We start from the raw sequence: 15419 nt of genomic DNA, 5'->3' as shown, positions 1-15419 counted from the left end.
ATATCTAATTTACTGAATTCTTTCAAATATCCTAATCCACTTAATCTATTGACAATCAATTTTATACCTTGTAAATAACTTTCTCAGAGAATTTTACATATATGTTTAAATATGTGACAATTTCAATGCAAAATAAGTACCATTACACTCCTCTGTCTACACTTGTATTTTTTTCACATAGAATTTCACATGTATGTCTATGTAACAGATATTCATATTGCATTTTTTCAATTGGTTTTTGCATTTGCTTTTCATTATGGTATCCCACAAATAATAATGAATCCTAAATTTATAAATTCATGAAAATACCTTTTGAACATCAAACTTTAAACTTGCTGCAGAAATTTTCTTTGTTAGTGGTATTTTAGGATTTTTGACATTAATGAAAGTACTGGCAAAAGTTTCATCTTCACTAAGTCTATCATCACTGTATTCACTATCGGATTCTGTTGATGTGTCTCCATTCATAGATATTGGAGTCAACACATTTCTGGATGGTGTTACATTCAGATTATTATTTACTGCAATAAAAATGCAGAACCGTCATTAATATTGTTCAAGGTAAAATAGTTTAAACATATTTATTTATAGTGGATTGGGAAACAAGTTTTGCAACTTATATTAATCCCTTTCCACTTTACGGGTGCAAGTGCTGCCTTGTAGCGGCATTAGCCTTCTCTGTACCCATTTAGAACCCTTTACATGGTCAAAACTTTTTAGACACAAGAATAGATAGTTTGAAAAAATACTACAACAGATACAAGATGACAGACAGTAAATGTTTTTAATTTTGGTTATTTGAAAAAAATTCTTATAGTCAAATCACATTGTTGCATTAAAGTTTTAACTATACTGCTGAAGTGCCTAGTCTTTTCAATTCAAATAAAAGAAAACTCACAAGTCACAAAAGGCTGTCAAAATGAGTAAATCCAGGTTTTTCTTACATTTTTTAGTGTTACTTTAAAAGTAAGCAAGGGCAATAACTCCTGTATGTCAAAAGCAAAAATCACCATTTTATCAAAAGAAACAATGTAACTCATCAGTTTCAAAAGTAAATTACAAACACACATATCATTGGAAACCATTTTAATTATATCTTATATCATATTAAAGTTCGTTATTTGATTTACCATTTATACTGATCTATTGTCTTACCTTTTTCTTGTTTATTACTTTTATTCTTTGATGCTTCTTTCTGTTAAAAGAAAATGAAATTTGTATGATGAGTGAAGGTGTTGTTCATATTCGTTACATAAGTGATGTACTCCTTCTGTAAAACATACATATACATAATAGCGAGCATTGTGCAGTTGGGTATTTTTGGAAAATTCAAGTTAAAAGCTACGAGTTATGAGTCTTCATTACTTATTCAGAAAATTTTAGAATATCTTCTTCAAGGTAAAAATTAAGCAAGTGACTCCAAACATCATACATATCAATTTTTTTAATAATGTCAATATGCTACATTTGAAAATAAGACCTATATCTGAATATTTTTCTTAAAGAAGAAAAATACTAAATTAAAACCCTTATTGCTTGATTTTAATTGTTCCCACCGTCTAATATTTATTTCCAAATGCTTTGTATTTTAAAAACAAATTGCAAATTAACCTATCTTTATTTTAGTCCGTACATACGATGAATAGCACACAATTTATTTTTAGATAAGGAATTGTCAAGGTCATAAATTGAACTAATGTTATTTCAATTTACAGTAGGAAACATCTATAAGAATCATGAAAGGATAAATTGTTGATTTACAAACCTTTCCGACCTTTACATTAGTTCCTTTCAACCATTCAGGATCAGGTTCATCTCTCTCTGTTATTGTAGCACTCTTTTCAATGGAAACTTGTGTTTTATATGTTTTTGCATGATGTTCAACAATTTCTCTCAACTCTTCAACTGTTTCTTTGAATACCTGTGTAACAGATACAAAACAATAACGTTTCAAATTTTATCTCTTTTCCCATGATTTATCATTTCTATATATTACAAGTAGCAAAAAGTTTTATTCTAATTCCAATCTACCTACCTTACATGTACCAGACACAAGACAATCATTTATTAAATGGGAGATATATAACTGACATAAAAAAAAATGTAGACAACATAATTGGTAAACCCTTCCTACAGAATAAAATGCCATTCCCAGACCTATTTGCACAAATGATTCAACGATTCTGAAAAAATCTTTGCCTATGTAAAAATATTCTAAAAATCGCTGGATAAACATTTCATACATATGAAACAGATTAAAAGAACATTCCCAAAATTTTATTAAGCACTGATCACACCCAACCATTCATTCAAACTTCTGAAGATTAGGATATTTTGGCACTGGTTATATCTATGACAAAAACATGATCAGAGCCATGATAACTCAAACTTCAGACCAGTTAGTGACTTAAATCTTACACTGGGCTGTTTAAGATAACCCATCTCCGCTACTTTAAGAGCTTCTGCATGTTTTTTCTGTGCCTTTAATCCTAACACTTGTCTGTAGTATGCTTTAATGTTGTTTTCATTTATACGAATGGCTGATTCACAATCCTGTATAGCTTCTGTGTACATATCCTATGACAAAAGAAAGAAATTTTCAGTATTTTACCAGATCTATCTATACAAATGAAACTTTTGTCCGTAGTTGAAATACATGTATGTACACCCTATAAAATTTAAAATGTTGAACTGGTTACGTAGTGCCTTCAACTGATTACATATGATTTTAACAGAAGTAATAGTTTAAATTAAAAGTCAAATAACAGTAAACATGAACTAAAAGTAAAAATCAGAAATGATTTCACTTGGCTCCAATGTAGCATTTGTTTTATTATCAATGTTTGGAAATTCATTTCTTTTACTCAACCAGTGCTAGTACAAAAAAAAGGTATTCTGTATTAAACATTTTAAAATTCTAAAATATATTCTTCAGGTAAGATGCAACACAATACTATGTACTAAATTGTTAAACATAAATAGACTTTTTTCTGAATAGTACATTACATATTAACAAACCTTTTTAAGACAGCAGAAGGCTCTATTTGAGAAAAGAGTAGATAGAAATTCCTTGTCAACTTCATGGTAAAATCTGGTGCTAAGTATACGAGCTATAAACAATGCATTTCTATAGTGCATCCAGGCAATATCAAAGTGGCCTTCTTTAAACAGTATGTTCCCTTCATCTTTTAGATCTTGCATTAAATGGAGTAATGTTCCCTGTAAAAATAAATACAACAAAGATGCACACCTATGATTATAGATAATAATAGCAATATGAGAACATACTGCAGAATTAAACTATTTCTTACAGAACCCTGAATTTGATACATATATCTTAGGGACATACATGTATATATTATATATCACATGTTTAAAAGTTCAGTTTTCTTCTATGTGATGATAATACTATCCCAAAAATCTCTTTGGATATGCCTCCATTTTCACCCTTCCCTAAAAAAAAAGGATAAAGAAGAAATATCCGGCAAAATGTTGTGAACCACTTTCAAAATATACTTTATGTACATCACTTTTACTGAGATTTTACATTTTCTCATTTACCATGTGCTTACCTTAGTAACTCTTGGTTCTTGGTCCACCCTGAAACACAAATTCAATGTGGCATTTTTAAACATAAACATGAACTTAATAGGCAACTTGTAATATTTGTGCACAATTTTTGTAGTGTACATTCAGTTGATAAAATGTAACTGCCAATCAACTTGAAACTTAGTACACTTGTTACTTCAGCTGGTTTATCATGTTTATCATGTTTGTATTTCTTAAATGAACATATATCATCATGATCACAATTGCTGAATGTATATTATATTTCTATAATCAATCAAAATGTGGTTCGTGGCGTTTTAATAAATATAACAAAAAACATGCAATATACACACAACTTCTAATATGATGTGTACAATTTTTGTAGTATACAAGAACATTGTGTGGCAAATATAGGTTAAGAAAATGTATGTAACTGCTACTTTAATTCTTCTACAGTTTACACTTTCTTGAATGAACAGATGATTATATTTTTAAAATCAATCAATCATGTCAATGTGTGCACATAGTTAACTTCAAACTCATTGAATAGGTTGAAGTTTAATTTTGTCATCAAATTTTCTAGTCTTTCTGTATTTGTATTATTTTGATAACAATAATATTTTTCTATTTTTCAATTCAAAACAAAACATTGCCAAATGATGTTGTAAAATATTAAGTAACATGAAAAGCAAGCACCCTTTTATTAAGTTCTTCAAAACCACAATTTTTTTATCAGTATTCACATCAAAATTTCAATTTGAAGTTTGGTACCAGTTAACACATACTACTTTTTTCACCAATTATATTTCATTATTCACTTACACTAACAAATCCCAATACTGGCTTATCCTTTCTCGCCGATCTTCTCTTTTCCGGACCTCATCAAAATCTGTTGGAACATCTCCAGCATAAACACCATTAGACCAAGAAGGATCCATTGCCCTTACAGGTCTGAAAATCAGAAAAAAACCAAATACATGCATCACATAATATAAATATATAACTTATAGACAGGCTTCTGTTACAATATAACAAACATCAATCTGGTTGGTCTTTTCACCAACGAACAGTACCGCACAACCCAAAAGACCACTAACCCTTAAGAAAAACAGTAATGTTAAACAATAAAATTGATTAAATTACGTTAAATTTAATCCTATTCCCATGTTTTTCACATTTCAGTGATGTTAAAATATAGAGAATCAAAATTTAAAAAACAACGCTTCAGGATAAAGTTATCTTTTTTTTTTTTATTTACCTCGCCTGTATGAGGATAGTAATGGGGTTACCTTCATGAAGAATAGTGGTAAATTTCTTGCCAAATGACATTAATGGTAATTTTTAGTGCATAACGATAAATGCACACTTTCTTTTAGACGATGAAAATTAGTTGAATTTGACGAATCATGCCATTAAAAAAAGAATGGTATCGATAATTATTTGAGACATCTGACACCATTAGACCAAGAAGGATCCATTGGCATTGCCCTTTACAGGTTTGAAAAAAAATACACACATGTACAATGTACATGTACATGTATCACATGATATTTTAACCAATTGACGCCCGACGGTAAAGGCCATTACCACCCTCCTGTATTATGATCTTTACTTTGCGATTGTTTGAAATAACTTGTTCAAATAAGTCAAAACATTATATTTAATGTGAAATTGTCACAAAAAAAAAATTTCAAAAAATGTTAAAGACTTGAAAGTGTACTGTTCTGGCAACGGCCCTGCAAAACTGTTTTTTTGTTGTCTTTTTATCATTTCTTATAAATTACTGTATTACATTTATAACTATAAGCATAGTTATTCTAGTTAAGAAGGTAAGTTAAATATATGAATAAAGATGAAAACAATATATTTAGGTCTGTTAGATGGTATTTTTATGTGTGTGTTGGTGTTAGGTGGTGTTTGTCGGTGAAAAGACCTACTGACATCAATCAAACTAGCACAAGAAGCATATGTATTGGTGACCTATACTTTAAATTATCATGTTTATTAAAATGTTACATTTTGGCAATCATACAGATATGACAGATGTTCTCTTTCTAAACAGGATATTTATAATGAAATATTTTACAATATGTACTCTCCAAGAGTTGTTTCCCTTTCAAAACGGATAAATTGTAATGAAGAAAAAATTAATAAATTGGCACAAGCTCAGACAGGAAGTAAATAAATGTATGAATGAACCAATTCTTTGCTTTACAAGCTGATAACATTAATTAAAATGAACGAAATGCCGCAGATTAAGAATGTATAACATAAGATAAATGATGTGTGTTTATGAATTTCCGAGTCGGTATAGAGGGAAGACATGTTTGTTTTTATTTTGAAACCGAAAATAACGCGCCAGAAGAATAAATTTTGTATAGGTTGTCAGCAACACTAGGGTGTAACATAATTAAAACGGTGTTCAAATGAACTCTATCTTGCAAATATATGGACCTTTCTTTATCTACTAATAGTCCTCATTTTACAAAACTGATACGGTTGTCAGTTCTGTCAAAATTTTCCAACTTCGAAATAGTGGAATTCCTCGTGTTTTGGAATGTGATTTTTTACAAAGCGAAGCTAAAACTTTATTGTCAAATTTGAATCCATCTTTCAAAACCAAAGAATAATATAATAAATTGATTGAACAGAACACTTAATATATCATGATAATTTTAGGTTTATATTATATTTATTAAAGCAGTATGAAATTCGTTTTATATGTTTTTGTGATCCGAACCATGATCCGTGTTATCGATTTGCTATCATATCTAAAGCCCACAAAGTTATCGAAAATAAAACAAAACAAAACGTTCCTTTGCACAATGATATGGACTTTAATCTATTCCACAATATCAAGGATTTGTATAGTAATATAGTAATACTATACAAATCCTTGACCATATAAACTAACGTCAATATATTATGCCACAGGTTCTACCAAACATTAATAATTCAGAAATGGGAGATAATTTGAAAGATCACTTTAAACTAAAACTTTAAATACTGAATTAATAAGTTAGTAACGAGTTATAAACAAAATATTTGTTGTTGTTAATATTTTTGTACTCAGTATAGTTGTTAATTTTCTCATACCACTTCTTCTTTTTATAATTATAGATATCACCTGCATGAATAACTGGGAGTTATGCACAGACACTTGCCGTCTAAGAAAAATAAAATCCTATATATTAAGGTATAAAGGATTTTTTGTCTGAGATAAGTGCCTGTGAAATTAAAATTATAGTGGAGAAAAAACACGGTATCAAATATTCAAAATGGGACACATAATGAGTTTTGCTACTACTACTACAATAAGAATAGTCTCTTGGAATACAAACCGTACAATTTTTGAAAATCGTCCAACAATATCCACATTTGAGGATCTCTTGGTGAACTGATTGTTGTATTCACGAAGGTGTTTAGATGCCGCGTGTGGATCCTTTGATTATGTAATCTTTATTTTTATGCTTTTTTTTTCTCTATTCTTTATTTTTGAATTCCATTATTCTCTTTTCATTTATTATTTGACCTATTCAGGTTTCTCTATTCTTAATATCTTTGTACTTTATTCCGCACGTTTTGTCCATTATTCTTTATTATAGAAACTCCATACAGACCCTTATACATGTGTTTTATATAATTTGTTTTTTTTGTCACAATCTGTATAAAAGTGCTTTTCTAAAAAAAAATCATGAAACTGATTAAAACGTAATAAAACACAAAATACCGAACTCCTAGGAAAATTCAAAACGGGAAGTCCGTATTCAAATGGCAAAATCAAAAGCTCAAAAAGTGCAATAACAATATTGTAGAAGATGAATACCATGTTGTTCTAGAATGTAATAGATATAGTGATGTAAGAAAACTATACATTAAGAAATATTATTGGCAATATCCATCCACTTTTAAACTTATACAGTTGTTATCAGTTCACAATGTGAAAGAACTTAATAATTTAGGTAAATTTTTGTTTAATATTGAAAAAATTCGTAATATGTAGTTGTATTAATTATTTATCATATGAATTTATTTTCATTCTCCGCCATACATGTATTGTGTATAATTATTGTATTTATATTTCACTGATACAAAATATTGTAAAATTGTATATTCTATAAGCTGTATTGCTTCTGAATAAAGTATTATTATTCTTATTACATTAAACAATTGGATAACAATTGTTATATTCTTGACTTGGTAAGTGAATACAACCGCTTGTGTTATTGCTTTTCAAACCTCTCACTTGTATGACATCATACGATGATAAGATTATAATAAATAGTATAACTTTACGTACTTGGTCCAACTTATGGTTCCAGAAGTAAGATACAAAATGAATACAGGAATTTAGATTTCTCACAAACAAAACAAAAGTAGAAGTGATCGAAGGTTAGACATCTAACACAGTGAAAGAAGAATATAGTGTACCACAAGGATAATTTTTGATTCTAAATCTACTTCTTTCTTTTTAAATTGACGAACTACCACTACGCATCAACTGATTCATCAGCGAGATTGTTTGTGAAAGATACTGAAGTCTATTTTGATTTCGCAATTTGATCAGTGACCTTCCGTTTTAAATTTCCCTTGGAGTTTAGTGTGTTTGTGATTTTAATGTTTACCATTTCCGCAGAAAAAAACGAATGCGTATAAAAAACACAAATAGATAAAATCAAACAAGTACAGGACATGTATATAACCACTGAGTAGACATGAAAAAGATCAAGTGTTCGCAAGATGTCAAAGAAAATAGGAGCCAACTACAATAGAATTCAGGAAATGGTCCTTCTTTGAAAACATCGTCAAGAGTTCGATTTAACAGCAACCAGATATTGCTTCATCAAAGTCTAGTCTCTAACTAATTATTTCATTATACTATTTAATCTTATAGCTCTTGAATTGTTGATATTTTTTTGCTATTTACAGTTTCTATCTATTTATATCTCAAGGCAACATTTGGCTTGTTTTTAGACCTAGTCTTGCTGGTCATTTTTGCTACATAAATTGTCTATGTATTTTTTTTTTTAGGTTTTAAGATATTAGCAGTTTTACATCAAAGGACAATAACTCCAATAAGAAGACGTCGTCATATTGTCTTGCTTAAATAATTGTTTTGCTACTAAAAATTTCTCTCTGCATTATGACATGAATTAATAAATTTTCAAAGAATGACTCTTAATTTAACCATTAGGAACCAAGGCTCGATAGTTTCCTTGAAGGCAGCAACCCTATTCCAAGGAATAAGTTGCTTTATAACTGTAAAATTCGTTATGTACTGTAAGAAGCTGTCTGACAGTTTTAATGTTGATGTAAATCAACAGACGGTATAGATCTGAACATTCTAAACATTGCTGCTCTATCGGATTTTCTCTCTTTATATGAGGGGGGCAGGACCTCTTTAGGGAAGTCGGGATCGGGTGTTTTTAAGGATCCGGGAATTCTTTTTTCGAATTTCGGGATGTCAGGATTTATATTTCTTTAAATTCGGGACCTCGGTATCTCATGTTTTTAAGCCTGGGACATACTTTTGAAGCAAGATACATCAGTGATTATAGTGGTTTACTTTAATTTGGCAAAGTAGCTTTAGAGGAGATTTTGTTAAAGTTATAAAAAAAAGGGGGGGGGTCGACGACAGACGACGTGTGCCCAGTGATGAGAAAACGTTATTTAGCCATTTGAACCAACCAGGTGAGCAAAATACAAAACAAAATCGACAACCAAAATAAAAACGACGAACAGATTAACAGTAAAACATTGCACGAAAAACCAAAGGTTGACCAACACGTATGTACCCTACAAAAACACTTGGGCTGAACTCTTGTGCTCCTGAAGGACAAGCAGTTTATGCTCTACTAGTGGCAAGGAAAACAATGCTAACTCGAATTATGTGTTGCCGTCACAATCGAGGAATAGGGAATGAGGCTGTAACTACAAAATGTGGACATCTTTCAAATTTATTCGTTCATAGTGTGTTAATTTACGTTTTTTGATTGAGTTAAGCCTTCCAATTGATATTTTATCGTGTGGTTTTCTATGTTGTCATGTTATGAAAAAGGGAATCTGATGTACAGTAGTTGTTGTTTGTTTATGTTATTTATACGTGTTTCTCGTTTCTCGTTTTTTATATAGATTAGACCGTTGGTTCTCCCGTTTGAATGGTTTTACACTAGTAATTTTGGGGCCCTTTATAGCTTTTTGTTCGGTGTGAGCCAAGGCTCCGTGTTTAAGGCCGTACATTGACCTATAATGGCTTACTTTTATAAATTGTTATTTGGATGGAGAGTTGTCTCATTGACACTCACACCACATCTTCCTATATCTATCTTTGATACAGAATTTCAGTAACTATCAAATACCAAACCATGATGGTGTTAGCGCATCTTTTAAAGAATGACTCTTAATTTAACCATTAGGAACCAAGGCTCGATAGTTTCCTTGAAGGCAGCAACCCTATTCCAAGGAATAAGTTGCTTTATAACTGTAAAATAAATTAATTTTTTAAATGTAAATCTGAAATGAAAAGTCACAACTTTATTCTAAGGTCACGGTATTTTATATAAACGTCGAGTTAAAGATGGTTTTGTGACTTTCATTTAAGCATTTGGAGCTGGAATAAAAGCACAAGATGCATTTGCTTCAGGTACTACATGTATACAGCAGCATAACATATAACCAAAGTGTGAAAGCTCACCAAACAAACCTGTATCATTACAGCAAAAAAGGACTTCATGTATTCGAATAATATTTGGCTATCAAACAGTTAAAAAAAACGACGATTCAGGAAGAAATGTCTCTTTTAAAATTAACATTATATTTAATACATAACGTCAATTTATTTTTTACAGTATTTCTTAAAAGACAATCCGCTTAATTTGAAGATAGATATTTTTATGAAAGCATCCATCTATGTCACCATAGCTCGGACAGAGGGTTTAATACTATACACCCAGTCATTAGGTGTTTTATTATACTGAACAACACAGTCATTAACCCTCTTACTGCGGGAAGGACATATGTGTCCTCCCCTGGCTTACTGCGGGAAGGACATATATGTCCTTTGTGTATTAAAATTCGACTGTTTTTCAAAGAATGTGCTAAACTATATAACCCTTCCCTCATTTATTGTATAGATTAAAAATATTAGAATAATTAAAATATTTGTTTTTGTTTACTCTTCTTTTTCGTAAAACGTCATGATTACGTCATAACTTATATGACGTCATAAGACGTAGCATTCGAGTTGACCATTTTGACGGTAAAATAGAGCTAACAAAAATAGCAATGAGCGATTTTGAATCCATGGAATACGATTCAGAAATGTCAGAAATGAATATGGATACAGCGTCCGATTTAGAAGATGAAACGTTGAATCCTGGTCCATGGTTCCCCGTATTTGACACTGAAGAGTTTTACATGCCAGAAATGCAGGAATTTAGGGGAAATCGTCTGGGACCAGTTGATGTTCGGCCGGATGATAAGCCTCATGAATTGTTCCTATCAATGGTGACGGACCCAGAAAATGTGGACAACAATGTGGTGGACCTTCTAGTAAAAGAAACCAACAGATACGCAGAAGATAGGAAAGCAGTGGGAAATTTGAAACCACGATCAAGGCTCCATATGTGGCGTCCAGTCAATAATGAAGAGATGAAAGCTTTTCTGGGACTCCTGCTGCTAATGGGGATAATACAGAAGCCAACATTAGCTTCGTATTGGGAAACACAAGACAAACTGTGGTTGAGACGAACGCCTTCTTTCCGTTCCGTGATGACAAGGGACCGATTTTTAGCCATTTTGTCTAATCTACACATCAATAATAACCAGACAGCACTGCCAAGGAATCATCCACAGTATGATCCAATGCATAAAGTGAGACCAGCTATCGATGTATGCAACACGGCATTTAGGAAGAATTACAGGTACAGCATTAATGATTCTTTAATATGATCTCATTTTCATCCAATGTAAAAAATATGTCACAAGTTATAAATTTCCAGTGGCAAATATTACATACAAACTCGGACAGAAGTCAATTGCCAGTAAAGAATTACATAAACAAAAAAGTAAATAGATCGGTTAAATTACTACACGAACAAATAAAAAAAAAACAGTAGATACACAAGTAAATTGATTACTAATTGACATTACCCCGTGTCACCAACATACATGTAGATGTTTTTCCATGCAGAAGCGTTAAATTTTAAGAATACAAGAGGATAGTTTTATCCGATGTGTATTTTACTAAATGACAATTTTGCCATGGAATTAGGTTGATTCGGTCAATAAATATATTTTTGTCAAATACGCGTGTATATCATGTATATTAAAATACTATCCTCTTTTCGAATTCTTTGTTGTTTTATAAAGATTTTAATTAGACCACGACAACATATTTCAAAAAAAAAACTCGATTGAAAAATAAAGTGATTTTCATTAAAAATCTTTTCTCCCTCAGGTTAGGAAGAGACATTTGTGTAGATGAAAGAATGGTCGGATTTAAAGGTAGACATAATATCGTCCAATACATTTCAAAGAAAAAGTCCCATCAGTGGGGGGCCAAGGTATGGGTTCTAAGTGAATCTGATACAGGTTATACTGAGCAATTACAGTTGTACTTTGGAAGACGTAACCGTCAGCAGCCATATCCTCATGGAGTTGGCTATTCAGTTGTTACAGAGTTAGTGGAGCCACATTATAACAAATTTCACCATGTCACAACAGACAGCCTCTTTACCAGTCCTAAACTTACACATGACTTGCTGGGTAATGGCACTTACTCCACTGGAACAGTCTTAGCAGGCAGAAAGGGAATGCCATTAAGTTTTAAAACGTTAAAAACCCCTAAAGGAACCGTTAATGCTAAGAAGCAGGGAAATATACAAGCAATTCATTGGTCTGATCGTCGACAGGTGCGATTTCTTACATCATCTGATCATTGCAGGTTTGTTATGTTCATTTAAGCTATATACAATGTATAATAGATAAGCTGCCTAAGAACCTTCATATTTTCATAATAATGAAGTTTAAATAATTTTGTAATTCAATGTTTAGAGTGTTCCGAAAATAGTAATATTAATTTTAATAAGAATAATATTTGTAATAACAGTAATAGTTATAGAAATAAAAATAATAGTAAACAACAACAACAACAACAACAACAACAACAACAACAACAACTATGATAATTGGCGATGATAACAATAGATAAAAATGGTGATGGATGATAATTTTCTGCTGAAGCAAATATAGGAAAATCTATAATATAAAAGTAGAGTTATATTCTATTAGAAATCTGATTTGATAGTTATTTTTATTGCAAGGTTGGAAACTGCATCAAATTCTAAGGGAAAGGAAAAGGTCGCTCCGGGAGTTGTCCATACTTACAATGAAAACATGGGAGGAGTAGATTTAGGAGATCAACTTTTATCAGTGTATGATCCAGACATACGTTCAGTGAAACTGTGGAAAAAGATTCTTGTTAATCTTTTATTGACTGCTTGTGGTTAGTATTAAAGTAATTTTTAATACAATAATAAAATCATTTATTGTTCATATATATATGTATATATATATTTACAACTCGTCTAAACCTAACATCAACCCAACAATGTTAGATCTGTTAATTTGCTTTCGCAAATGTTTTGTTCTTCCCTCGCCGGGATTATATACGTATATAAATTGATTCAAATGATATAAAGATTACCAACGTCCGTCTTATTAGCAAACAATTCAACATGCATATGCTATTAAATTCGTTATCCTTATCATATTAAAGTAGTATCTTAATTAGCTGAGTTCAGGATGTCAAAAATATAGCGTAGCTGTATAATAAAAAAAAATAAGGAGATATGGTATGATTACCTAAGAGACAACTAACCACAAAAGTTTAAATGAAGTGGATGTACTAAGCAATTATAAACCATCGTAATTCCTTCAACTATAAAGAAAAAAAAACCTACCGTAAAATCGGCTATAAAAGACCTCGACATGAATATATGAAACAATTCAATTGAGAAAAATATCGGCATAATTTATAACAAAACAGTTTACTAAAAACAAATTTGAAAAACATTGAACCAACGACAACCACTGAACTACCGGCACTGGTTTGGGACAGGCACAGGAAGAATATGGCGGGGTTAAACAAGTTTTAGGGCGCGTTTTATGATATAAAAAAAATGACAACTGAGATACATTTCATGCACAAAAGTACAATGTTGTTCTGGCTCATAAAGTCCAATTGTCACTGTACAATAGCAACACGATGACGTAATCGCTGAAACGATCTTTAGACGTTTTTTCACAGTTAAAACTTAATTATGTAAAATATTTCCAAAGAATAAACTACTATGTATGTTACTATATATATATATATTACTATTCCTGCTTACAGTGAATGCATATATTTGCCACAAGAGATCATTCCTCTTGGGTAGAAAGTTAACCCATCTTCAGTTTCAACAGGAAATTGTGACTGGCTTAGTTGGGGACCATACAATTCAGCGTAGAGTTTTGGGTAGGAATGGAGAAGGTGCGACTAGTAGAGCAACCTCAGAGCATTTCCTCTTTGAAATCCCTGGAAGAAAGAGAAGGAATTGTGTTTCCTGTCATAACCGGAAGGTTAGAACTTGGTGCCAACAGTGCAGAGAAGGTCTCTGTCTAGGAAAATGTTTCAAGGACTTCCACAAACAAAAGCAACGTCAAGACGTGCACGAAGAGTAAATTAACTTATAAAATTCATTACCACTGTGTACGTCGCTGTATTACTAGATGTATATATACGATTTGTAATGATTTGTGAGGTGAACTGTTTTTGAACAAAATTAAACATTTGGAAAGGAAATATGTATGTTTTATTTCTGTTTACCAAATAAAGATACAATTTAATGCCTCAAACTTAATGACATAAGAAAGACCAATTGTATAGGGTTCAAATAGTTCTTTTAACGATTTCGTTAGTTTTTTGTGGTTGTATTATGCTTCGGTGAAAAAAAAAAACTTTTCCAGTTTAGCATTGCAAAGTGCTTGACGTTATTTAATTGAAAAGCGCCAAACTTGCTGAAGACGTGACGTTCTAACCTTATGACGTTATGCAATGACATGAAAGTAACGTTATTTTTTGAAAAAAATAAACATGTTGACTTTATATCCTAGTAATTCCTCAATTATTTAAGTTAACATGCTTTTATTCAAGACTAAATAACAATTTAATATTTTTGGTATTTTTTACTGAAATTGTCCCGTTTCTGGACAATGTTTTAAAATTTAGCTACCAAATAACTAATTGTCTAAAAGTGTATATATATCATCTGAAAGAAAACAAAAATGTCACATAACTTTATATGCACACGATGAACTATACTTGTTTTTATAATTCGTTTTGTATTAATAAATATTTCATTAATTTCAATCATGACTGGAAATACTTGTGTTAAACTTTCTGTGCTTATAAAAAAATCTAGCTAAAATACACCAATCGCAAATTCACTTTTAATATACGGAGAGCGAACCCATATTAAGAATAAGGTACTATATTTTAGATCTTAAAAAAATTCCCCGTGAAGATTTTTTTTTCTTTTTTATAATTGCTTCTTATGTGTGAAATTACAATCAACACAAACAGATTCCACTGTTTACAATATTAGCGGGAGTTTGACGTTGCAAAGCATACGTAACCAAGCAGAGTAGTCAATGACATCATTATCGTCCAATGAAAAATAAGCATGAAAAAGTACGGGAAAGATGATTATGAAACTATTCACCGGGGCAATAGTCTTTGAAACTATTGACTTGCAAATGGTTCTGTGGAATGAAATAGCACAACTATTTCATTACTTTTTATATAGAAAAAACACTCTGAAGTATAA

General features: G+C 31.1%; 1 protein-coding gene across 2 annotated transcripts in view; it reads right to left on the bottom strand.

The window, feature by feature from the left end:
- Positions 1–6123, bottom strand: part of LOC143045335 (3'-5' exoribonuclease HELZ2-like) — a 33142-nt gene extending 27019 nt beyond the window's left edge. Inside the window, exons 1-8 of one of the 2 annotated variants that reach the window (XM_076217774.1) lie at positions 6004–6123; positions 4372–4500; positions 3573–3600; positions 3019–3219; positions 2419–2577; positions 1766–1921; positions 1156–1195; positions 310–521 (exon numbers count right to left, since the gene is read on the bottom strand). In XM_076217774.1, coding sequence (XP_076073889.1) covers positions 310–521; positions 1156–1195; positions 1766–1921; positions 2419–2577; positions 3019–3219; positions 3573–3600; positions 4372–4487 — 912 coding nt within the window. In that variant the 5' untranslated portion in view covers positions 4488–4500; positions 6004–6123. The remainder of the gene's footprint in view (positions 1–309; positions 522–1155; positions 1196–1765; positions 1922–2418; positions 2578–3018; positions 3220–3572; positions 3601–4371; positions 4501–6003) is intronic. The other variant, XM_076217775.1, reaches the window with a different exon arrangement.
- Positions 6124–15419: the final 9296 nt, after the last annotated feature.

This window comes from Mytilus galloprovincialis, chromosome 9, assembly GCF_965363235.1.
Source record: "Mytilus galloprovincialis chromosome 9, xbMytGall1.hap1.1, whole genome shotgun sequence".
Taxonomy (NCBI): Eukaryota; Metazoa; Mollusca; class Bivalvia; order Mytilida; family Mytilidae; genus Mytilus; species Mytilus galloprovincialis.
The sequence above is the reverse complement of the archived record's forward strand: the minus strand, read 5'-3'. Positions and strand labels throughout refer to the sequence as shown.